This window comes from Sycon ciliatum, chromosome 2, assembly GCF_964019385.1.
Source record: "Sycon ciliatum chromosome 2, ocSycCili1.1, whole genome shotgun sequence".
Classification (NCBI taxonomy): Eukaryota; Metazoa; Porifera; class Calcarea; order Leucosolenida; family Sycettidae; genus Sycon; species Sycon ciliatum.
In genome coordinates, this window is record NC_088644.1 from 29,683,258 (window position 1) to 29,707,723 (window position 24,466).

Genomic DNA, 24,466 nt, shown 5'->3' on the forward strand with positions numbered 1-24,466 from the left:
AATCGATGCCGTAGAATCTGATTCTGACTGCCGCTTGAGCGTGGAACCAAGGCAAACACCTCAAAAGCGACTTTGAAATCTACAAGAATCTATCGAGATGCGTAATATCGGCACGAATTCGCCGTGTGAGGCACCAAACGAAAGCTTGAAACCTACTCTTCAACGGCGCGCCAATAAAAATGGCGATAAACTCACTCTCCCTACCTAAAATCTACGCCGAAGACCCCGCGCTGAGCTGTGCCATGCCTGGCATTCAAAAAAGCATGCATGCGTGTCAAGGTACTTTTGCCCCCGCAGATCACGTGACTGAAATCCCTACTTCAAGAGTAGCGTGCCTTTGAGAGTGCACTCCTAGTCCGATTGTCCGTTTACCTTCACTATCCGAACGCGAAAGTCCGTGCGTTTTGTGCACCGTAGTGTACGTCATGTTGATGTCCCGTCAATTTGCAGATTTTGTGGATTTCAAATGTTTTTCGTTTTGTTTAGTGCCGTGTTTACTGCATGACTGTGTATGTATGTACTTGAAGTGGACATGCACATACTTGCCCTACTGCCAGTTTTTGTATGCATACCGTACACATTGAGCCGATTCAATGCTTTCGTCTCGGCCAGTGACTCTGAGCTCTGCTGGTGTGACCGAACAAGGCCGAAACAGCTAGCTGTTTGCTTATTGAGTACATGTTGACATACCGGCAATGTTTTGATGACCTTTTGATAATCAGAAATGATGCGGATTATCAGAAAACACTTTTCAAGCAGCTTGCCCCGTGCTTGAGTATCGGGGGTAGGACGATACCTGGTTGTTTTCACAGTGCTTGACCTGGTGTGAGTGCCAGTGGTTGCCTTGTGCCTCTGGCATTCTGTCGTGCTAATGCCCGCGTTGTTTCGCCTTTTTTGTTGTGCGCGGTGTGTGCAGGACGAGGACCCTGACTTCTTGGCTGCCCTTGCCAAGCTTGTTGGTGCCATGGGAGTACAGCTGGTCAGCAGTTATAACAAGTAGGTCATTGCACGCTGGCTCGGAATTGTAGTGGATCGAGTTCCTCGATACTATTGTTGGCTAATAACTGCGCTGCATATAGCGCTGCAACAAATGTATTATACTGCAAAATCATTACCTCATCTTTACAACACAATGAAAGGATCTTATTCGAGCCCTGTTTTTTGCTTTTGTCGCTTCTTGCCATGGGTCGCCGTGTCCACAGAGTATTTCGAAGATGCAAGAATACCTAGTATCACCAGCTCCTTTTCGTCTTGCTCCATTTCTGCCAAATTGAGCTGCTTGACTTCTATTTCCTCAGCGTCAAATTTATCGAGACATTTGTTGTTGCACCCACAGTCAAGCGTCGTCACCTTGGCATCTGCCGCTGGTTCAGCTGCTTGGGGTGGCTCTTCGCCGACGTATGATGCTGTAATTGTGCCAACGTCGAGTTCCTCATCCGAGAAGTGCTCATCACGACCGTCATCGCGATCATCGTCAGAGGAAGAAACTTTTGATCTGACAGCTGCGACGACGAATCACTGTCAGAGTCGCCACCAGAAGCGGTGACCTCCACCTCAGCGCCAAGAAACTCTCTATCCAGCTCAACCAAGGCATCCCTGAGATTTGGATTAGCAGTGAACGTTGGGATCGACATGTTGGTGATCTTGGAAGATGAGAACTAGCAGCTACTTGGAAAGACAAACTGAAAAAAAGAAGAACACCATGTCTTTTCACCTCGCCGATATTTTGAAAAAAGGGAATGCATCCACGCGATCTCAAACTCGATCTCTAGAACGAGTGGGCCGATTTCTATGATCGAGATATCTACGGAAAGACCAGGCCAGCAGCTGCCTACTCGTTCTTACCGCTTCAAAATACAGAGAACCATTCTGAAGTTATTCTAAATCGAAGCGAATGTTGTCGAAAACACGCCGGTTTTGGTGTACTCACTTTTCAAGTGCGTGTTTCTCAACTGTCAGCTCGCAGCCATTTGGTCCCTTTTCTCATCACTATGATTTTCCAGACTATGAAACCTCACTGCTTCACCAGACCGCAGAATTACAGTACCTGGGCAGGAGACATGAGAGCATGTGAGGTGTGACATATCTTGGTATGCCGTATGTCATTCTCCTGATATTATATATGACTTGATGTTGCACCCTCTGCTTGCTTATGTTTCAATATTGCCGTTGTCTTACAGGCTTTCGAAAGCAGGTGCAGCGGCACCAGCTGCAGCGGTGCGAGAGGCCATTGATGCTAAGCTCACGCACATGTTCAAGTGAGTAATTTGGTTGGCTTGTTGGTGATACACTCCGCGTATATTTTGCAGTGATGCAAGAACTTGCCAGTACTTATCAGCTCTGAAGTACCTGCCTAAGTTCCTTCAGGTTATAAGCATCTATCAAGCAGTTCACTCCATCACTCGCAGTCCACATGTGTACTGCCTTTAATGAATGTGGCTTCTTAGTTCTGTGCACCGGTTTATGGCTGATGCTTCTTTGTATCCGTTAGTTCTGTGCACCGGTTTATGGCTGATGCTTCTTTGTATCCGTTAGTTCTGTACATCGGTTTATGGCTTATGCTTCTTTGTATCCGTTAGTTCTGTACATCGGTTTATGGCTGATGCTTCTTTGTATCCGTTAGTTCTGTACATCGATTTATGGCTGATGCTTCTTTGTATCCGTTAGTTCTGTACATCGGTTTATGGCTGATGCTTCTTTGTATCCGTTAGTTCTGTGCACCGGTTTATGGCCTAATGCTTCTTTGTATCCGTTAGTTCTGTACATCGGTTTATGGCTGATGCTTCTTTGTATCCGTTTGTTCTGTACATCGGTTTATGGCTGATGCTTCTTTGTATCCGTTAGTTCTGTACATCGGTTTATGGCTGATGCTTCTTTGTATCCGTTAGTTCTGTACATCGGGTTATGGCTGATGCTTCTTTGTATCCGTTAGTTCTGTACATCGGTCTATGGCTGATGCTTCTTTGTATCCGTTAGTTCTGTACATCGGTTTATGGCTTATGCTTCTTTGTATCCGTTAGTTCTGTACATCGGTTTATGGCTGATGCTTCTTTGTATCCGTTAGTTCTGTACATCGGTTTATGGCTGATGCTTCTTTGTATCCGTTAGTTCTGTACATCGGTTTATGGATGATGCTTCTTTGTATCCGTTAGTTCTGTACATCGGTTTATGGCTGATGCTTCTTTGTATCCGTTAGTTCTGTACATCGGTTTATGGCTTATGCTTCTTTGTATCCGTTAATTCTGTACATCGGTTTATGGCTGATGCTTCTTTGTATCCGTTAGTTCTGTACATCGGTTTATGGCTGATGCTTCTTTGTATCCGTTAGTTCTGTACATCGGTTTATGGCTGATGCTTCTTTGTATCCGTTAGTTCTGTGCACCGGTTTATGGCCTGATGCTTCTTTGTATCCGTTAGTTCTGTACATCGGTTTATGGCTGATGCTTCTTTGTATCCGTTAGTTCTGTACATCGGTTTATGGCTGATGCTTCTTTGTATCCGTTAGTTCCAGGCGCGTCGGAACGACTTTGGAAGTGGGGCGGCCATGGAAGGGGGGTCCGGGGGTCCTCCCCTGGGAAAAAAATTCAAAAATTAAAGCCAATTGCAAGCATTTCCGGGCATTTGGTGCCATTTCAGTGTACGGTAACTACAATGAAAGACTTTTTTGATTCTGCAAAAAACCAAGAAGATGCTACGATCGGGGACAAACATTACCCTCCCCCGGGAAAAAAATTCAAAAATTGAAGCCAATTGCAAGCATTCCCAGGCATTTGGTGCCATTTCAGTGTACATGGACTTTTGATTCTGCAACAAACCACGATCGGGGACAAGGATTTGCCACGTTTGCGCTGAGATCATCGCGCTTTGTTGCAGTGTGCTAAAAAAAAACGGCCGAAAAGTGGGGCGGCCATGGCCGCCCCGGCCGGTGCGGTTCCGACGCCCTTGAGTTCTGTACATCGGTTTATGGCTGATGCTTCTTTGTATCCGTTAGTTCTGTACATCGGTTTATGGCTGATGCTTCTTTGTATCCGTTAGTTCTGTACATCGGGTTATGGCTGATGCTTCTTTGTATCCGTTAGTTCTGTACATCGGTTTATGGCTTATGCTTCTTTGTATCCGTTAGTTCTGTACATCGGTTTATGGCTGATGCTTCTTTGTATCCGTTAGTTCTGTACATCGGTTTATGGCTGATGCTTCTTTGTATCCGTTAGTTCTGTACATCGGTTTATGGCTGATGCTTCTTTGTATCCGTTAGTTCCAGGCGCGTCGGAACGACTTTGGAAGTTGGGCGGCCATGGAAGGGGGGTCCGGGGGTCCTCCCCTGGGAAAAAATTTCAAAAATTAAAGCCAATTGCAAGCATTTCCGGGCATTTGGTGCCATTTCAGTGTACGGTAACTACAATGAAAGACTTTTTGATTCTGCAAAAAACCAAGAAGATGCTACGATCGGGGACAAACATTACCCTCCCCCGGAAAAAAATTCAAAAATTGAAGCCAATTGCAAGCATTCCCAGGCATTTGGTGCCATTTCAGTGTACATGGACTTTTGATTCTGCAACAAACCACGATCGGGGACAAGGATTTGCCACGTTTGCGCTGAGATCATCGCGCTTTGTTGCAGTGTGCTAAAAAAAAACGGCCGAAAAGTGGGGCGGCCATGGCCGCCCCGGCCGGTGCGGTTCCGACGCCCTTGAGTTCTGTACATCGGTTTATGGCTGATGCTTCTTTGTATCCGTTAGTTCTGTACATCGGTTTATGGCTGATGCTTCTTTGTATCCGTTAGTTCTGTACATCGGGTTATGGCTGATGCTTCTTTGTATCCGTTAGTTCTGTACATCGGTTTATGGCTGATGCTTCTTTGTATCCGTTAGTTCTGTACATCGGTTTATGGCTTATGCTTCTTTGTATCCGTTAGTTCTGTACATCGGTTTATGGCTGATGCTTCTTTGTATCCGTTAGTTCTGTACATCGTTTTATGGCTGATGCTTCTTTGTGTCCGTTAGTTCTGTACATCGGTTTATGGCTGATGCTTCTTTGTATCCGTTAGTTCCAGGCGCGTCGGAACGACTTTGGAAGTGGGGTGGCCATGGAAGGGGGGTCCGGGGGTCCTCCCCTGGGAAAAGATTTCAAAAATTAAAGCCAATTGCAAGCATTTCCGGGCATTTGGTGCCATTTCAGTGTACGGTAACTACAATGAAAGACTTTTTGATTCTGCAAAAAACCAAGAAGATGCTACGATCGGGGACAAACATTACCCTCCCCCGGAAAAAAATTCAAAAATTGAAGCCAATTGCAAGCATTCCCAGGCATTTGGTGCCATTTCAGTGTACATGGACTTTTGATTCTGCAACAAACCACGATCGGGGACAAGGATTTGCCACGTTTGCGCTGAGATCATCGCGCTTTGTTGCAGTGTGCTAAAAAAAAAACGGCCGAAAAGTGGGGCGGCCATGGCCGCCCCGGCCGGTGCGGTTCCGACGCCCTTGAGTTCTGTACATCGGTTTATGGCTGATGCTTCTTTGTATCCGTTAGTTCTGTACATCGGTTTATGGCTGATGCTTCTTTGTATCCGTTAGTTCTGTACATCGGGTTATGGCTGATGCTTCTTTGTATCCGTTAGTTCTGTACATCGGTTTATGGCTTATGCTTCTTTGTATCCGTTAGTTCTGTACATCGGTTTATGGCTTATGCTTCTTTGTATCCGTTAGTTCTGTACATCGGTTTATGGCTGATGCTTCTTTGTATCCGTTAGTTCTGTACATCGGTTTATGGCTGATGCTTCTTTGTATCCGTTAGTTCTGTACATCGGTTTATGGCTGATGCTTCTTTGTATCCGTTAGTTCTGTACATCGGTTTATGGCTTATGCTTCTTTGTATCCGTTAGTTCTGTACATCGGTTTATGGCTGATGCTTCTTTGTATCCGTTAGTTCTGTGCACCGGTTTATGGCCTGATGCTTCTTTGTATCCGTTAGTTCTGTACATCGGTTTATGGCCTGATGCTTCTTTGTATCCGTTAGTTCAGTACATCGGTTTATGGCTGATGCTTCTTTGTATCCGTTAGTCTGGCATCTGCTATAAGGGAAAATGTGCTGTTGTTGCCATTGTGTGCTGCTAGGTTTTTGAGTGACGAGGGTGATGATATCTCTCAGCATGTGATTCCGTTCTTCATCTCCTACTTGACTGTACTGAAGGTATGTGTTGCTTGGGTGTAGGGAAAGAGGGTCTATCGGATTTCTCTTTAGGTTTTCAATTGTCTGATCTTCAGTTTTGTACTGCACTTTACCATGTTCTTACTCCATGCCTCCATACTGCTCATCACATCAGTCTTGATTGTCCGCCTTCTTCTGTATTCATATAATTGTGCTGTCCTGGCATTAACCTAAGTATGACTTCACACAGTCACCTTGAGTTGAAGCTCGGCAAACTGTTGTAATGGCATTCAAGTGCGCGCAGACCTTTGCTTGTGTTGCTGGGGATGTTCGAGGTGAGCAGTTGAATCGGGAGTGTTTAGGTGAAGGCGTTGATGCAGTGTTGTACTCGAGCAGTTTGAAGTCGTGTGAGAAATGGACTATGTTTGAGTGCCGTCTGCATGTTTGCAGGGCCCGTAGGTATAGGAATATTGTTGAAACGCTGCTTTGTTCCATCTGGCTTGTTTAGGCGGAAACAGAGAATCCGAGATCCAATGCGAAGGAATCAGTGCAAGCTTTGCTGTACATCGTTATCATGAAGATGAAATACGACGAGTCGTACTGTTTCGACGACAGTGTAAGCCTTTTTTTTTAGTGTGTACTGGTGGGTTAAAAAACTTAAAATGTTCACAAGTGAAATGGCATTGTATTTTCTGCCTCCTTTCTTGTGTGTGTGTTGTGCCGCGGCTTTCATCCGTGCGTGCCTGCATTGTATATGCGTTTTGTGATGACCTTTGTGCAAATTTCCCTTGGCCTTAGCTATTTCCCCTTGCATGGATCATTTCATTTCTCTTTACTTAACGGAGAACCTTGGTCAGCAATACACTGTACTAGTGCTAGCGGCAGGTGAAACCCGATTTCAGCAACCACCTGTGGACTGGCTTGTCTTGGTCTTTGAGCGCAGGTGGTCTCTCAAACCAGGTTGACCCCTACCCATTCAACACATTTGGTGCAAACACAAAACGAAAAATAGAAGTTGCCGTGTGGACTATGTGCCTGGTTTCACTTGTATCTGTTTAATAGGTAGTGTGTGCAATTGAAGACCTTTCCTATTATCCATGCGTTTCCATTTTCTCTATCTGTGCTTCACAGGGTGAGGATGAAGCCATGTTCCTTGAGTATCGTCACAACTTGAAGGTTGTCTTCGACAATATTGCACAGCTGGTATGTCATGCATGGCTGCTTTCATCATGTCATACTGTGTTGTCAGTGTCAGTATTGCACGTAGTGTGTGCTGTATGCCCAGAGTGCATGCATCTACTGTACAGTCAACCATGGTACTGTATGCTCGAGGGGTAGCGTTGATTCCGCTGTAGGTACTGTGTGAATGTAGTTCTTTGAGGTTCGTTGCGAATTTCACTGTGCCTGTGACTTTTTATTCATGTGCCCATGTGTGTGTGCCCGTGTGTGTGTGTGTGTGTGTGTGCCCGTGTGTGTGTGTGTGTGTGTGTGTGTGTGTGTGTGTGCATGGTTTCTGCAGAACCCTCACCTATTGCTGGAGACAATCTATAGTATTGCTGTACAAGCACTACAGTGAGTTCTGTTATTACTTGTTTGCAGTGGAACCCACCCACTAGTAACGTGAAACCTGACTTTTTCGCCTGTCTTGGATGGTGTGGATGGTGTAGAACATGTATGTATTATTATACATTTCTCATTATACACAGACTCCATTGTAGCCATCCTCGGAAGGCACTGGCAGGACATTTGCACACTATAGACATAGGCCCCGAAAGTGAAAACACAGCTTTTCAAGCTTCAACTGAGCAGCTGCACTGCGGGGCATTCTTGTAGTGGCTGGGAGGCATGAGTGAGCTTCAGTGTGTAGCTAGCTGAAAAGTTTCAGCACTACGCACGGTGGAATCATGGCAAAAACTAAACTGCTCTGTTGCCTCTATTGAACCATCAAGCCTTGAGCAGTTCCTTTTTCATGATACCGTATAAAGCACCTGTAGAACTCCGTACCACCACCGCCCACTATTCGTGTTTTGGAGGTGGGGACCTGTCTGTAGGTCATACGACACATTGCACGCTATGCAGTCCATCCGTACGAGCAGGTGCGAGCTCCACGCACGAACATGCTAAGTATGACCTTAGTACACTATGGTTCTCACACCGTAAAAAAAACTTAGTTGCATTCTGCCGTACTTCCTTTCCGGACCTGTAAAATGCAGGTGGGTCGCTCTCGCGGTACTTGACAGTAGTAGTACTGGCACTACTGGATATATGCATCCGGTGTGTGGCTGCCTTGATGTGATTGGATTTGTTGTCTCTTGGTTGGTAACCTTGCCTGTTACTTGACTCGGCATTGGCAGTACTCGCCCGATCGCTTATAGGGTGCCATATTTGATGAATATAGCTAGCTATTCTTCCGTGTAACCGGAGATGCCGGTGTTGATCTGTTTGCCTGCGTTAGCTGACACAAGTGTTCTGTGTGATTTCCATGTCCGGATTTGTAATCTCGTTTTCCTTCTTGTCTGTTGCTGCTACTGCCATGGCTGCTGCTGGTGTTGCCTTTGCTATCGTGTGTGTGTGTGTGTGTGCGCGCGCGCGCGCGCGCGCGCGTGTGTGTGTGTGTTTGTGCATACTGTAGGCAATGGCAGACATTGCCGTTCAATGAAGTTGAAGTAGCTATCCGTTCTATTTATCTAATTGGTGAAGTAGTCCCTGGCAGTCACTTTTCTGCTGACAAGCCATCTCTCTTGAAGAACATGATGGAGGCGGTGAGTACACCTACTTAGCCAGAGACACTTCTGTTCTTGTATTTTCTGTTTACAAATTGTGGTGTTTGTGCTGCAGGTTCTCAATTTGCATGCCAGTTCTGATGATGTGTGTGGTGTTCCATCACTGGAGGTTTCTACTCATACCATTTGGCCATCCGCTGAGACTAGTTTGTTAGCTGCTGGACTACCTTTACACACATACCTTACTCTTTTATTGTTGTGCCTTGTCTGTCCAGATCGTCACGAGTCGCGTTTCCTTTCACAGTCACCCAGAGGTGGCCAAGCAGGTATGGCGCCGCACTGATCATCTCATTGCTCCGTGTTTTGTTGCAGTAGGACGGCCTAAAGCTACATCAGGTCGTCAACTAATGTGCAGTTGGGGCCATAGTGCCCGATCCCATTCAGGGTGAACCGTGTCGCGTCCAGGCCCGTGTACAGTATCACCTTGCATGCATGCCTATATAAAGGAGGGCTGAAACGAATGCCGAATGGAAGCGAATAGGATTTTCTAAGCAAGTATTATACCAAACAAAGAGTATCCCGAATATTGGATCACCGAGCATTGTATTCATGGTTTGTACAATGGCAGCAATGTCATCATCCTTGTCCTGGAGAGATTCAGCTACGTTGTAGTTCCATTTCCATGTGTGAATGCACACGTACTAAGAAAAGGCCCAGATAAAGTCCTTGTACAGTACTGTACAGGTCCCTGATATGCATATGAGTTGCGGTACATGATCGACTTAACTGTCACCTGGTCTCTTCTTCTACTACTTTGAAGTACTAAATACACACCCTGTCCTAAAGGATGGGCTGCCTGTTTTGATGCTCTACGTTCTGGTTGTATGATTGCTACACCGCACTGCTGTACCATTATCTCATTGTATGTGATGGGAAACGATATTCTACTTGCTTTTATTGCTTTTCATCACTGTGAGTTTTTCTTCCTGTATTTGCTTGTAGTTCTTTGAGACGGTGGTACGATATGAGAAGTTTTTCCAGCAGAACTCAAGCCACATCGCCGATGCATTGGTGAGACTTTTATTGGTTTTTGTCTCTTCAATAGTCCTGGCTGGCTGGTGCACCCGCAGCAGCTTGGTGCGGGTGGGGTGCTGAGGGTGGGAGTTGGCTTACTGCCAGTGCTAGCATCCCTAACAGTTAGGCTGATGTTGTACATGTAGTTGGTTGTTGAATCAGTCCCTGTATATCTGAAATGGGTGTAACTTGTTTGTTTGTTTGTGTTGGTGTTCTTGTTGTATGTATGTGCAGTCTGCTTTCCTTGACCGGCGTGGTCTTCTCCATGATAACGCTGGTCTTCGTAGCCGTGTATGTTACCTGCTGTCTCGCTTTGTCAAGTCTGTACGGTAAGCCAATACCTACGAGAACTGTCAACGCACATGCACTCCACCAGAGCTTTCGATCACTATCCTCTTCCGTGTGTTGTTCCTGGTACCGGTTTTCTATGGCATGGTTGCACTGTAGCTCACATGTATGTCATTACTGTGCTTGTGGCTGGTGTGCAGCCTTCACAGTCTGTACTGGTATTTGACATGCCTTTCCTGTTCTCTGTGCTTTTCATTGTTCAGGACAAATCTTCAGAACATTGCTGGCGATGTTCTGAAGCAGTTACAGTCAATAATGGCACATCACGCACAGTCTGAACTATTCTCTTACCATGATCAAGTGAGTAGTAACTGCTTGCTGGTGTTTCGTGTTGGATAATTTCCCTTGCCTTTTTCTTCCATCAGGCACCCGCATGTGAGCCTCACTGCTGGCTATACCACCATGTCATGCACTTGATACCAGGCTCACAGCTGCACTGAATACAATCATTTGCCATTTTTTCTCCCCGCCGAGGCATCATTAGGGTTAGGGCGTCATTTAGACTGTGGTTTGGTGCTAGCATTCGTGCCTTTCTCAATAACATTATCTAGGCTGCCACATACTCTTCCAACGTAATACTGTCCGCCTTACAATCTTTCTTTCATTGTTTCTCTGATGAGAATTTGACGAAAATCATGGTTTGGATAAAGCAATTCTTGTCCGATTTGTATGGGAAGTGTAGTAATGTTGTTCTTTTGTTTTGGTATGTGTGTTTGCAGTTGTTTTTATACGAGACTGCTGGCATTCTCATCATCGGGTGCGGGACATCTGCGGAGGTACGTTGCATCTGTGTTCTTATATTTCTTTTGATTTTCAGTGCGTCACCCACACTGCAGTGAGAGTGCAGTCTATGATTTATTGCCCCAAGTGGATGACTATGATGTTCACCTACACTTCTTGATATCTCTTAGAATGGTTACCACGAATGAGTTTGCTCCCACACTGGAGCTCGCGCTATTCCGCCGACTTCAAGTCGAAGTCAAGTCGGCGGAATAGCGCGAGCTCCAGTGTGGGAGCAAACTCATTCCTACAAAAAATCATCGCCGAAGTCGCAACCACTATTTCGTAATGGTTACCATGATCAATTCTCTCATGTACTCCGTAGTATTGTGGAGAGCTGGCTGCTTGTGGTGTTTGCTCTCTTTACAGGCCACTTCAAGTTTGATGAAGGAGTTCCTGGCTCCTCTCGTGTCCTCTTTCCGCACGCTACTTAGTCAGGTAGGTAGAACTTGCCATTGTGTCTGTGTCTTGTGTTTGCGTCGTTATTTGTATTTGCGTCCAGTGGTTAATGCCTTCCACAGGTCTGGTGAAAAGGTTCCTCTTGTTTCCACGTGTGTGTGTGTGTGCGTGTGTGTGTGTGTATGTGTATGTGTGTGTGTTTAGCTTTGTTCCACCAAGGATGATATGGAACGGGTACGGCTGGCCGACGGCATCTCACACGTCATAGCCTTCACCGGGTACGTTAACTCTCAGTCTCAACCCGTTGCCTGTTGCATGGTGTCACGCATATACGTGTACATGCCTGCTGATGCAGCCTGTTGTGTTCTTTTGTCTGGCAGTTCACTTCCCTGACTCTGTACAGTGAATTTGGAGTTTTCCCATTCCCACACAAGGTGGCTACTGGATGGGTTTAATTTTCATTCCGTAAATAACCAGGCGCCCAGGAAAACTGCGAAATGGGGTATATCAATATTACCCCATTCGTGGCAGGGTCATGTGCCGACCACGAAACCGTCCTGATGCATACTTCTTACAAGTACTGTAATTTCACAAATTTTCGGTGTACTTTTATTTTCGGTACTTCCGGTGCATCTGTTTCATACCTAAAATTTCAATAAACCGGACAAACACTAACACACATAATCCAATAGGGAACTGATTCTCTGTACCTAAAATTTCTGTTCGCCTGACCTGGCCCTTTGCCCTCATACCGGAAATATTGAGCGCCTAAAATTTCTGAAATTAGAGTTCTTGTGCACCATCCAGGCTGGTGTCTTGTGAGTACTACTTGAAGCAAGTCGCCAACTTTGATTAGTTTGTTTTATGGAGTGCTATCAACTGCTCGTGGGGTAGTGCAAAACATATAACTGTGTACTAATCAGACGTTTCTGCTTTTGTTGTGCAGGCGTGTGAGCAAGACGTTCAGCTCGCAGCAAACCATGAAGCAGTGTGGATGTGTGGAAGCTTTCTGTGAGGTAAGTGGTTGACTCGTTTCAACACCAGCCCATTGGACATCCTACCTAGCGTTTAGGGGGCTGAAGCCCTTCTCATTTGAGTGTTTGAGAACTAGAATATTTGTGTATAGGTTCTCATTGACATTGGGTTTATTGCCGCCTGTTTACTGTGATCAAATGTTCATTTTACCAACCTGCTCGGCAGCCAAGTTTTCATGGCGATGATGAATGGATGTGCTGTGTGGATGAGTGACACGCTTTGTGTTTGTTGTGCATGCCTGTGTTCATACGTGTATGTATTCGTTGTCTGCACACTGCACTCTTACCACTTTAGACTATTCCCGTCTTCTTGGAGGCGCTTGATGTTCCATTCTTGAGAGATGTTTTGCATGCTGGTAAGTGTCTCCTCTTAGCAGACTAGTTACGTAATGATGCAGCCGTGGAAACTTAGTGATACGAGTTCATGCTACTTAAGGATGTTTTGGCCTTGGGAATACTTCAATGCCCTGCACCAGTGCACGGCTCAGCCCGGTACCCACAGGTTTGACGTTCATGTCTCCGGACACTTGACACTTACTGGCAATGCCAGAGTTCAGTTATTCAGTTATTGAGCAGCACGGCAATTTCAAATGTAGCCCACAGGCGTACCCTTCGTCGGTTTATAAATGGGTTACGTTGACAATTGCCTTGGCAAAGAACTTAGACCAGCAAATGACTTGTATGTTGAATGCTCTTGCTGCTTATCCCAGCACCATGCTTTGAGAGTTCTCTTCTTATCCCAGTTACTAGGGACTTCAACATGCTGGTTATAGATTTATTTCTGGTGTTGTAACTGTTGTTATCATTGTGGGCATGTGTAGCATCCCGATCTCTATTTTGAAAGCATCTCTTCTTGTCTCTTTGTTTGCGTTGGGTTTTGAAAGCCTCTCTTCTTGGCTCTTTGTTTGCGTTGGTGCAGCTGTTCGTCAATATCTTCATCGCATGATAGTTTGTCTAGAAAGTTCTGTTCTGCCATTCATTCCGGCAGCAATTTCTCAGTTCCTCAAAGACGCACAGGTAAGGGATTGGTCATCCTGCTGCGCAGGTGGCTGCTTAGTTATCCCTGCTACAGTCGTTTAGTAGCAGTAGCTGTAGTGGATGCTTGATCAAGTTGATATTTTCTATTTCAGAAGTCTGTTCTTGTAGCACATGCAGTTGTTGGTCGTAGACTGACTTTAGTTTCGCAGTGAAGTCAGTCACGGTATGTCCTGCTTTGCTCCACTGCTTCGCCCAGGCATCCTTGTCATGTTCTGTTCATCTTGTGCTGCTTCTCGTCTGGTTGTGCAGATCCGAGATACTCAAGAATTCATCCCGCTTATCAATCAGTTAGTTTTAAAGTTTAAGGTGAGCATCGGCTGGAGTAATGAAGTGCTGTGTTTCAACGTGACGCTTCCAGTGCTGTCTTTCGAGTCGGTGTTGTGTTGTAGAGCACACTTCATCTTTGATTATGATACGTAAGTGTGTTGTTCATGATGTTGGCAGGGGTGGCCAGTTTACCAACATTAAGAGAAGTGAGTCTCTTTCTTCCATCGATAGAAATAATGTGAACGGATTTGTACCACGACACCGGAGGAGCACTATGTACGAATTTTAACACCGTGTGCCTATCATATAGTAGGTTTCTTTTCTCCTCGTCGCCTTTCTAAATATACTTTCTTCCATGTTCTGTTGTTTTCTACCCTTGCTCCCGCCTCTTTCCAGACCCAGCTCCATCAGTTGTATGTGGAGGTATTTGTTCCACTCGTGAAACAAGTCTTTGGTTTCCTCAACGCGCCGGTAGAGCAGGGCGATCAACAGGTGAGTTAAGGGCTGATTTAACTGTTAACGTGCAACTCCAGCCGGCCCTGGCCCACCTGTGTCCAGGTGTTTACCAACCAAGCCCAGGAACACACGTGTACTGAATTCTTTGCACTACGTCCCTGTCACGTAGATCCTAGCGTCTCTGTACCGGTAATGATGAAAAACCCCGATGATGGTCAGTTTATCAGTCCCTATCTGTAACCAGGGTCTAACAGAGGGATAGAGTGCCGAAACTACAGGCATACCGTAAAAACTGCCTATTGTTTGCGACGTATTGATGCTCGCTAATTTTGCGAGAAGAGCGTAACGCAAATATTAACCATTGTGAAAGCAAACTTCAACAGTGGGTGTATATTATATGTGTGGCCACAGTGCTCCGCGAACATTTGCCATCGTAAACTTGCTGGTTCTGAGAGATTGCAAGAATTAGTGACGCAAACATTGGGCGGTTTACAGTACTACTACCTGTACTCGTTCTTTGTGCGCATGCTGATGACTGTAGCGTTGAATTTTGATCTGTTGCTTAAACTTGGGTTTTTTCCATTTCTCCTGGGCTGCTCAGGCACAGCTGGAGAAAGTTGGCCTACATAAGGCGTATTTCACATTCCTGGCCGTTCTGATCAACAATGGCCTGGCATCAGTCATTGCTCAACAAGGTAAGCGTAAGCAGGCACTATTTCTAGCTGAGAAAGTTACTTGCGTATCACATCCACTAGTGGCGATAATGTATACAAGGTATTTAGCGATGTTAGGCCCATTGGTACTGCGGTGGCTTGAATATCAGCATTATTCATGCCATTGTTTGCTGACTTGTGTGTGCTAAACTTGATGTGGTCTTGCAGAGGCGTCCGTAGTACACGATGTTATTTTGAGTATTGTGCAAGCGACTACGGAGACATCGGATTTACAGGTAGGGTTTGTCTGCTTTTGTCTTTTGTTGGTGTAACCAGGGGGGGGGGGGGGGGGGGGGTTGTAGCATCTACGGAGAGGACATGGGACCATGTATTGAAACTATCAGAACGGGACTCACGAATGCTTCCATATTGTTGTCATATTTTGTGTTACCTAATGGCAGCTAGTCTATTGAAGCCATCATACCCAGAATATCAATATTCAAATCAGTCTGGTTCTATCTCCGTGTTGTTTAGAACCTACTCATTAATTTGCTTCTCCTAGGCAGTTGTGATGCATCCAATGACTGCATTTTGCGTGTATTGGGAGTCTGCTTCATGATAGTTCTGTTTTTGTGTTTGCTTTGGTGTTCGCTGTGCGTAGACTCATAAGACCTGTTTCATTCTGCTACGGAAACTCTGTGAGGCGTGGAGTAAGTGATGTCTGTCTACTTCATCTCTGTGTCACTGTTGCAAGACCGGCATATGGACGGGGCAGGGGGGGGGGGGGGGGTATTGAAGCGTCAGTTCATACAATAGCAGTGTACACATGGTTATATTTTTCTCAGCAGACCTCCGTCTCCATTGCTGGTTGTGATGCCAGCTAATAGCACCTGCAATGAAGAATCCAGCCAATCTCACCATTAGTAATGTTACATAAGTATATACCTCCCAAGAGTGCGCAACTCGAGATAGGTAGCTGTCACGACTCTTTTGGGATTTTCGTCATGTTTCATGAAATAGGCAGCACTGTGCTTGCATTCGAGTTGTAAAATTGACTGAGCACCATTCAGTTCTGTGTATAGTCACATCATGGAAAATGGAGTACATGTAATTCTGAAAACAAGTTGTGACAAGAGGTTTATGTGAAGTCCTGCACTCAGGGGAGCTACACAATCTTGGCCTCATCTCATTGGGGCCATAAACAAAAAATTAAAAAAAGTAAATTATCGTGTCCGTTCCCGAAGGGAACTCACGACGGCCGCTAACACCCGATAAACCCTAGCAGCAGATGCAGCGCCTAACGGTGGGGGTGAGTGGATAAGTCTCACAACCACTGGCACAAGTGCCGAAACGATTGGGGCCATAGCTTTGAGATTTAATGAATTACGAAATGGTTCCAAGCTGTGTTTTCTTGTTGTTGCTGATGTGTTGGAATGTTTTCACTTTCTCTCTGTAGGTCAAGGCGAGGTGATTATGGACGATTTTGACACGTTCGTCTATGAGCACGTCATTCCGGCTTGCTTCCTCTCACCATTGCAGCCAGGTCTGTCTCTACAGGATGCACATGTGTTCATGGTAAGAGCTGCTCAGTCCTTATTCTGGTCCTGTTATAGAGGAGATGGCCGGTGTAGTGAAGATACTTTTTATTCTTTATGAAAGCCGCAGGTTATGCATGTGTGTCTCTGTGTGCATGTGTGTCTCTGTGTGCATGTGTGTCTCTGTGTGCATGTGTGTCTCTGTGTGCATGTGTGTCTCTGTGTGCATGTGTGTCTCTGTGTGCATGTGTCTCTGTGTGCATGTGTGTGTGTGGGGGGGGGGGGGGGGGGGCATTTCGACTTTGCCTGATCGCTGCTTGCATTTGTTTTGTTTCTGCATGTGCTTATTAGGCATTGAGTGAGAACGGCACCTTGATGAAAATCATCTTAGCGAAGGAGGTTAGTGGGCAAGCTACTCGTGGTGTATTATTCATGCACATTTTTATACTGGCCGTCTAGTGTTGCTTTTGAAATCTGTCACCTGTAATGCAGCAGTCTGTATATGAGCCAGAGCACGCTAAAATATGACCACAGACCAAAAATTCGATTTTCAGTTTTTTGTTTAAAAATGATCTAACACACCTAATGTTCACTGTCTGAAAGTTTTGGATTGATCGGACATGTGTAAGTGTTGCTACAATGGTATTATATGCAGCACTGTTGAAATGGTGAAATTCTATGTACAGCAATGGGATTGTCATTTTTGCACACAATTGATATGCCCCTTGGTTCATCCTTTCCGGGTCAATTCCTCTGTCCAGGGTCTTATAGCATGAGCTGACAGGTACTCAGCCACATCCAAATTGTCTATAGGCAGCTGAGCTGCTTGTCCGAAATGCCTCCTGTTTGGAGCACCACTGGAGAACCGCCAGCGAAAACACGGTCAACATCTGTAGCTGGCCGAAGAAGTTGGCACTCCATGTCCTCTCCATCACACTCCACCCGTACTTTCAGATATACAGTATACACTGCTGCACACAGTCTTCCTCAACATACTAGACGTCGCACTCATATTCCCCACACCAAAGCCCATCTGCACACGGTTTCTCCGCTCGCCAGAGAGTACTGCTTTCGCTGCATACTGCTCATGCTAGCGATGTTCCGCATAAGGGTACTCAAATTATCGACTTGAGCAAGTTGAGGGAGCAGCAGAGTCCATTGATTGTTTTTGCACTTGCAACCAGTACTGGCATTGTCCCGGATATGTGCAGCGATGTCCATTCTGGCCAAATCATCGGCCGACTCACCTCCCAAGTCAGTGTCGATGCCAAATCGCTTGCCAGGTTGTCATCAGAGTAGAATTCCTCGTCACTGCAGATCGTGGGACTACCAGCATCAATTCTTTTTACGCTCGATGAAAGTGTCGCCCTCAAATGACTCGTCGCTGTAGCCATCATCGTCTTCCTTCTGTTTCCGACCCGAATCCTCAAAATATTTTATCCTGCGCATGGAGTGCGATGATGTCGTCTTCTTCCGCTCCGCAGTACATTACTACTACTAGGCTCTTCTGTCGATACATCGATGACGATCAGTTTTAGGCGACTCAGCGCAACATGGAATACAAACTCAAACAAATAAACTTACTTGCAACAAAGAATTGCATCCGGAACAGTCCAGTCGACCGAGGAGAACAACAACAGCGACTCGCGTTGCACTGCACTTCGTATTTTTTTAGCCGCGGAATTCAAATCGCGATTATCTCGACTTTTTCAAAAAAAAGCTGTGGTCATGTTTTAGCGCGCTCGGGCTCATATATAATTATATACACTGACTTGTCAGTTTGAGCACTCTGGCAAGGTACGTTCGGGCCTGATTTAAATCTGGCTTTGGAAATTTTATTTTTCATTGCTATCAGGTTCGGCCTCATTTTCTCTGTGCTGCGCTGAGGAACTCACAAAGAACGAAACAGCATGCTATCCGCAAATTGAGTATATTAAGGACGTTTAGCAATGCGAAAATTCGAACTTTTGGTGGTGGTGATATTTCGCGAAAATCTATTTCGAAAAAGAAAACTTGTGAGGTTTAGCAATGCGAAATGACTTTTCTCGAAGGTATTTGAATCTTATAGTACCGTACCGTATATGCAGGTCAGTCTCAAGCAGGGGGCTGTAAAATTACTACTCCCTGTAGTCAAATGCGTACCGAGAAAAGAGAAAGTTACTTTCGCAAATCACTGCAACTTCGCGTCCAAGTTTTCGAAGTTTCGAGCTTTTTTCCTGTACTCATTCCCAGACTCGAATTTTCTTTCGAACTTTCGCATTGCTAAACGTCCTTATTGTCTTGTAATTATAGATTCCCATTCGAACTTTTTTCATTTCTTGCACCTGACCGTTTTTTTGCTTGGTTGTTTGCTTACAGGGCAGCAAGCTGCTACACTTCCTGCAGGCCAAGTACTTGCCGTCTCTGAACTTGCCTCCAGAGCTAGCACAGGTAAGGATACTGAGGATCAGTGCCAGTAGATACATGTACAGAGTGGTGTGGTTGGTAAAGAGGTGCAGTTTTTAGATCAGTGCTCTGGCCTGTTCTAAATAAGTACTACTTTGGTTGATGCGATTTCTTAAATTGTTTTTCCTCGATAAACACAAACTCATCTCTCTAACACCTTCAATGTGTGGATGATTTTTTAAACGTCGTTTTCGAGCAGTGAAATGTTCCGGAGTATGGAAATTATGTTTTTGCCATCATTGCCAAGGTTACGATCGCAAACACGTCATATTCCCCGCGCTGTGCCTTTTTATTTTGAAAAGTTGTACCGAAATCAAAACTTCCCGCGGAAAATCGATGTTTCTCGTACCAAATTTGTACGTGAAAAATCTTTCTGCACTCAATGACGCAAAATCTCCATACGAAACATGGTTCGTATGAAAGCCAGTCCACACGGATTCTCCGTGAAGCAAAATGGTATGAAGCACGCCTCGAAAAAATCCGTAGCGCCCATGCGGATTTTGGCACGGAAAATCGTACCCCGGAACCTCTCTATTTTTTTCTTATCGTCGGTTTGTGGTATGTTTAATTATTGTTGTGTTGTGTCACAGGAGTACTGCGAAGCACTGCAGCAGGATATCAAGGTCATGCGGACATACTTGAAGGTTAGTTGGAGCTGGTCTTCTTTCCTGGCATGGCATGGTCTACATGAGCAATGCACCCTGCATGGGTTGCAGCTTGCAATACACTGACTAGATGTTAGCTGGCATGGTGAATGCGCTTGTGAGCTTTTGCTGGGTCTTTGAATTAGCAAATCATGTTTCAGTCTTCTTGATTGGGTCGTTCTAACAGTCACTTGTACTTGGTCCGGCTCATCGCAATTGTCGCTTATCTCTAGGGGTGAAACAATTATACCAAGTACTCGAGTACTCGCTCGGTTTTTTCAAAAATAATCGTACTCGGAATAAATCAGAGTACTCGTTCACACATGGTACATGCATTCAACATAGAAATCTGCATTTTCAGAGCAGCAGTCGGCAGATATTGATGTGCAGACTGTGTGGTAAACATTTGTTCACGAGTAGAGAGAGCGCAAATGACCCATCAACCAATATACCCGAAAAAATGACTGCTACTCGGTTCACTCAGGGTTGTATCATGTGATTTTAAGGGCCTTTGTGTGCAATTTTTAGGAGATAAAGAATACTCGAATACTCGAATGTTCGATCGGAGAAAATCAGAGTACTCGTACTCGGGATCTCAGTGCCAACTTTCACCCCTACTTATCTCCCACGCACTTTTTGACAGGTAAAACCCAGTCCAATCACGATATCTAACTTACTTTTGCTTGGGAGGTTGTGATGGCAAGATCAAATGAGGCACCAAAGAAAAAATTAGCGCGACTAGCGCTTTGAATCGCGATGTGTTCGACTTTTTTGGGAAGTGGAAATCTGGCCATATATAATATTAGTACACTGTCTGTGTTGCCAAAAGCCAAACGCATGCCGCGCAGCGACCCGAAGACCGGAACTGTAGCACTCTGGAGAGCGTGACATGCACGCGTGCATGGCAGAGGAGTATGACTATGAGCGTCATGCTGAAGAAGAAAGGTGTTTTTGATGCGATGCGCGCATGCAAGGGAGTTTTGGTTGTTCCTTTTGTTCCTTCGTGGACCTGGCAGCAGCATTACAAGAGTCGTCATCAGCGTATCCATTGGAGCGTATGACAGCTGTCTGGAGAGGCCTGCATGCCTCATTCGAAGGCTCTGTTGAAACACACTGTGGTGACACACAGGTCACACTGCCCACGGTTCCTTCAAGCACCGAAGTGACAGACACAACTGTTCCTTTCCCATTGCTGCCATACGACAGGCTGACGAAGCAAGAGATACTCTACCAGTCGCTAGCAGCTACAAAAAAAAAATGTAGACACCAGCAATTTAATGTCAGCTCATGTAACAGCGGCAGCTCGAGTGATGGAGAGTTGAATGAACTCTGGACCTGTAAGAGTGTGAATGCAAGAACGCGCTCCTTCGCTGATTTATTTCGTGCATTTTGCTTACCTTGCTTCCCTTCTATGACTCGCTTCACCTGATTCCATGGCTGAATTTTTTTCTTGTGACGGAGAGTATTCATGTATCATGCTTCCTCACTATGCCTATTGAAAATTTCACAGAGCAGCCACAAAACTCCTGTTCTTAGTGGCGATAGATAAGCGACAATTGCGATGAGCCGGACCAAGTAGTTCCTTCAAAATAGCTCTATAGAGGATAAATTCTGCCGCTGTCACCACACATCCACGAAGTCCTAAAGGTTTCCAAAATCGATTTTCATGTCACATTTATCAGTAGATTTTAGAGTTTCTCCACCTGATATTCCAGTAGTAGTAAGTCAATCAGTTGTAGTGTGCAGAGAGTGCTAAAGCGGAGTGGTTAGAACAAACAGCCTGCTCGGTGCCTGATCAACATTGTAGAGTTTCTCCACCTGACATTCCAGCAATAGTAGGTCAACCAGTTGTAGTGCACAGAGAGTTCTAGAGCGGTGTCAAGAGTACAGTGGATATCGGTTATAAAGTCATCGGACATAGTGATAAACCGGCTATATTGATACAAAATGAAGATATCAAAAGCAAAACCAGAAAAAGCCAGTCAAATTATCATTATAACCAATATACCGTATATAGCGATAAATCGGCTATAAGGATACAGAATCACCATTCAAAACACCTCTTTGTGCAGAAAAATTATCGTCTATAGTGATAGCAACACATGAGTGAGAGGCATTGTTGTCTCGACTTGGAGCCACATGTGTGTTGTCATAGGGTATTCTGGTCTGGTGCTTCCTGGATGATGCCTTTGGGGCAAGAAGTTCTTCACTCTAGACTGGAGAAGGTGCAGTAGCATCCATCACGTATCAGTACGCTACATTAGCGCGATTGAGTACCCACACGTGTATAATGTGTATGTATGACGCGCGCAGTTGAAAATCGCCTGTAGTGATATACCGGTTATAGTGATAAAATGTGAAAAATCAGAAGGGCACGTTATAACCAATATCTACTGTACATGAAAACCAGAGTGTGCAGCTTGGGGCCTTTTCTACTATGGGTGTCTGTCACGGCGGAATTCCGTGATTACATCATGTTTGGCGCAGATCTGAGGCGGGAAATGGCGTAGTGCGTACAACTGAGCTGCATTTGTGCAGAAAGAGACCTGCTTGAATCCTGCTTGTACACACTACATCACTAAAATGATGTAATCACGGAATTCCGCCGTGACAGCAACCCATCCGAGCTGCACACTCTGGTTTTCATGTACTCTTGGCGGTGTGGTTAGAACAAACACGCTAACATACTCGATTCCTAATCAACGTTGTTAGCGGAGTTTCTCTTAGGTGCCTAACATCAGCCTGCCCTAGGATGAAGAGGATATGATGAAGTTGACCTGTGCTGCATATCTTTCTTGAAGCCTTTTTTGGTTGTTGATATACGTAAAGCTCAGCTATTCTGGTTTGCCGAACCCATGATGGACTGCCGTGTTCCTTGTGTGTGTGTGTGCTTCTTGCCATAGGCGTTCTTCTCTCGACTGCAGCAGATGGTACGGCATGAGCACACTTGACCCACGTAGCGCTGTGAGTGCATGCTCCTGTGAACAGACATGCCGCATAGTGCCCTCACCCCCGCCGCTCAGCTCGACAGCAAAGGCAAGTGCAGCCAGCGCCTCCACGAATCGCCTGCACAGCCAGTGAAAACACGGAGTCCGTCAATTTTCACGTGGGACTCAATCCACCGGCCTCTTCTTTTTTTATCCCGGCAGCGACAGCGCAGCACGCAATGCTGAACCATTGGCAGGTGGTATGTGGCATGGTGCAGGGTGGTATTCGTGCCTTGGCCGACCCCACATTGGTTCATCCAAGCTCAGCACCTCGTGCCATGCTAGAATTTTTTATCAGATGAGCTTTTACTTGGGAAAGTGTGCGGTTCATCTTATTTCTACGGAGTTTACTAGGGATTCGGTGACGGTATTGAGCTGTGAATTCCTGCCTCCAACCCTTTTGTTGAGCAGGCGCCTGTTTCTTTCGAATCTGTCTTTCCATTCTGCCTTCACTGCTATGCTGGCCAGTGTTCTTTGCCTCTCTCTCTGTCTGTCTGTCTCTCTCTCTCTCTCTCTCTCTCTCTCTCTCTCTCTCTCTCTCTCTCTCTCTCTCTCTCTCTCTCTCTCTCTCTCTCTCTCTCTCTCTCTCTCTCTCTCTCTCTCTCTCTCTCTCTCTCTCTCTTGTGCACAGTCGTGTGTGGAGTTCAACTTCAATGTTGACGTCTGTGCCACTGGCCCTTGACTTCATCCTTGGCATAAGCATCGTTCTTCTCTTCCCTACCTTCAGCATTCTTTACCCAAGTATAAGGACAGGCAAGCGGTGTGCTCCTGCTTGGTGCTGGTTTTCTTTACCTCAACCGCTGGTTTCATCCATACTATTTTTGAAGTGGGTTTTGTACTCTGCGGTTTGAAACAAAGGCTCAACTAGAACATTCTTGTGCTGTAGCTGTGAGGGTGGAATAGCTGGTGAAGTGGCATTGCGACCAATGTGTGTGTGTGTGTGTGTGTGTGTGTGTGTGTGTGTGTGTGTGTGTGTGTGTGTGTGTGTGTGTGTGTGTGTGTGTGTCCCATATGGTGCAGTGGTATGTGCAGCGATTTCCAATCGATAGGTTGCGGGTTCGATTCCCGACGATTATGGTCACACACGTCTTTCTTCTCTTTCTCAGACTCCTCCTGACTTTTCTTTCATTCTCCTGGGTGGTTACCAACAGCCAGTGCATGCCGGAGTATGTGGTGTGATGTGTGTGTGAAAAAAATGAAAAAGACCAAAAAGTAGGGATTCACTGGCCAGAAAAAGCCACTTCATAGCTGTGTGGTGTAGACCAGGCTGAATAGTGGCGGTCAATTCTTCAGCCTTGCAAGCTGTTGAATGGTGCAATCCCAGCACAAGCTGCTATGGCTTCTGCTGTAGCATCGCCATCATCGCCTCCGGCGATGGGCGTCCAATGGTCCAATGGTGTGTGTGTGTGTGTGTGTGTGTGTGTGTGTGTGTGTGTGTGTGTGTGTGTGTGTGTGTGTGTCTTTGAGTGGCTGTACGCACAATGCATGTGTGCATGCTTGTGTGTACTTGTATATTGCCGTCATGTCCACACTACACTTTGTAGTGGACGAGTACAAGTCAACCATAATGATTGGCTAGATTGAGCGAATCAGGGTCCTCTGACACAGGTCCCCAAGTAATGGTCGTAATGATTGTGCACTCGGTCATCATGTACAATCATATCAAGTACACCTGGACCACCAGTGTGGACCATGGTGGACACAATCGACGCATGCTCCCGATCCGAACCCTAAAGCCCGCTGGTACGGACGCGACTCACTGTGCTAAACTAGCATTGTGATAATAAAACTGTGCTGCGCTGATGAGTCCACGAAGGACGAAACAGTTCTGTCCGCAGATTGAGTAATAATAAAACCAAGAATACAATGAAACCCATGGCCCATTTCATGTAGTCTACTCTTTTGCTCAACATGTACGTGCAGTAAAACGTTT

General features: G+C 45.7%; 1 protein-coding gene across 1 annotated transcript in view; it reads left to right on the forward strand.

Annotated features, from left to right (window-relative positions):
- Positions 1-23,403, forward strand: part of LOC135809610 (exportin-T-like) — a 33,603-nt gene extending 10,200 nt beyond the window's left edge. Inside the window, exons 11-37 of the mRNA XM_065322995.1 lie at positions 917-996; positions 2,181-2,258; positions 6,117-6,192; positions 6,659-6,766; positions 7,282-7,353; positions 7,670-7,722; positions 8,783-8,912; positions 9,149-9,199; positions 9,876-9,944; positions 10,182-10,276; positions 10,499-10,595; positions 11,015-11,071; positions 11,445-11,513; positions 11,679-11,752; positions 12,421-12,490; positions 12,804-12,864; positions 13,428-13,525; positions 13,796-13,852; positions 14,210-14,305; positions 14,871-14,964; positions 15,151-15,218; positions 15,584-15,632; positions 16,379-16,497; positions 16,809-16,856; positions 18,816-18,887; positions 19,493-19,546; positions 22,450-23,403. Of these exons, the coding sequence (XP_065179067.1) occupies positions 917-996; positions 2,181-2,258; positions 6,117-6,192; positions 6,659-6,766; positions 7,282-7,353; positions 7,670-7,722; positions 8,783-8,912; positions 9,149-9,199; positions 9,876-9,944; positions 10,182-10,276; positions 10,499-10,595; positions 11,015-11,071; positions 11,445-11,513; positions 11,679-11,752; positions 12,421-12,490; positions 12,804-12,864; positions 13,428-13,525; positions 13,796-13,852; positions 14,210-14,305; positions 14,871-14,964; positions 15,151-15,218; positions 15,584-15,632; positions 16,379-16,497; positions 16,809-16,856; positions 18,816-18,887; positions 19,493-19,546; positions 22,450-22,497 (2,043 nt within the window). The 3' untranslated portion in view covers positions 22,498-23,403. The remainder of the gene's footprint in view (positions 1-916; positions 997-2,180; positions 2,259-6,116; positions 6,193-6,658; positions 6,767-7,281; positions 7,354-7,669; positions 7,723-8,782; positions 8,913-9,148; positions 9,200-9,875; positions 9,945-10,181; positions 10,277-10,498; positions 10,596-11,014; positions 11,072-11,444; positions 11,514-11,678; positions 11,753-12,420; positions 12,491-12,803; positions 12,865-13,427; positions 13,526-13,795; positions 13,853-14,209; positions 14,306-14,870; positions 14,965-15,150; positions 15,219-15,583; positions 15,633-16,378; positions 16,498-16,808; positions 16,857-18,815; positions 18,888-19,492; positions 19,547-22,449) is intronic.
- Positions 23,404-24,466: the final 1,063 nt, after the last annotated feature.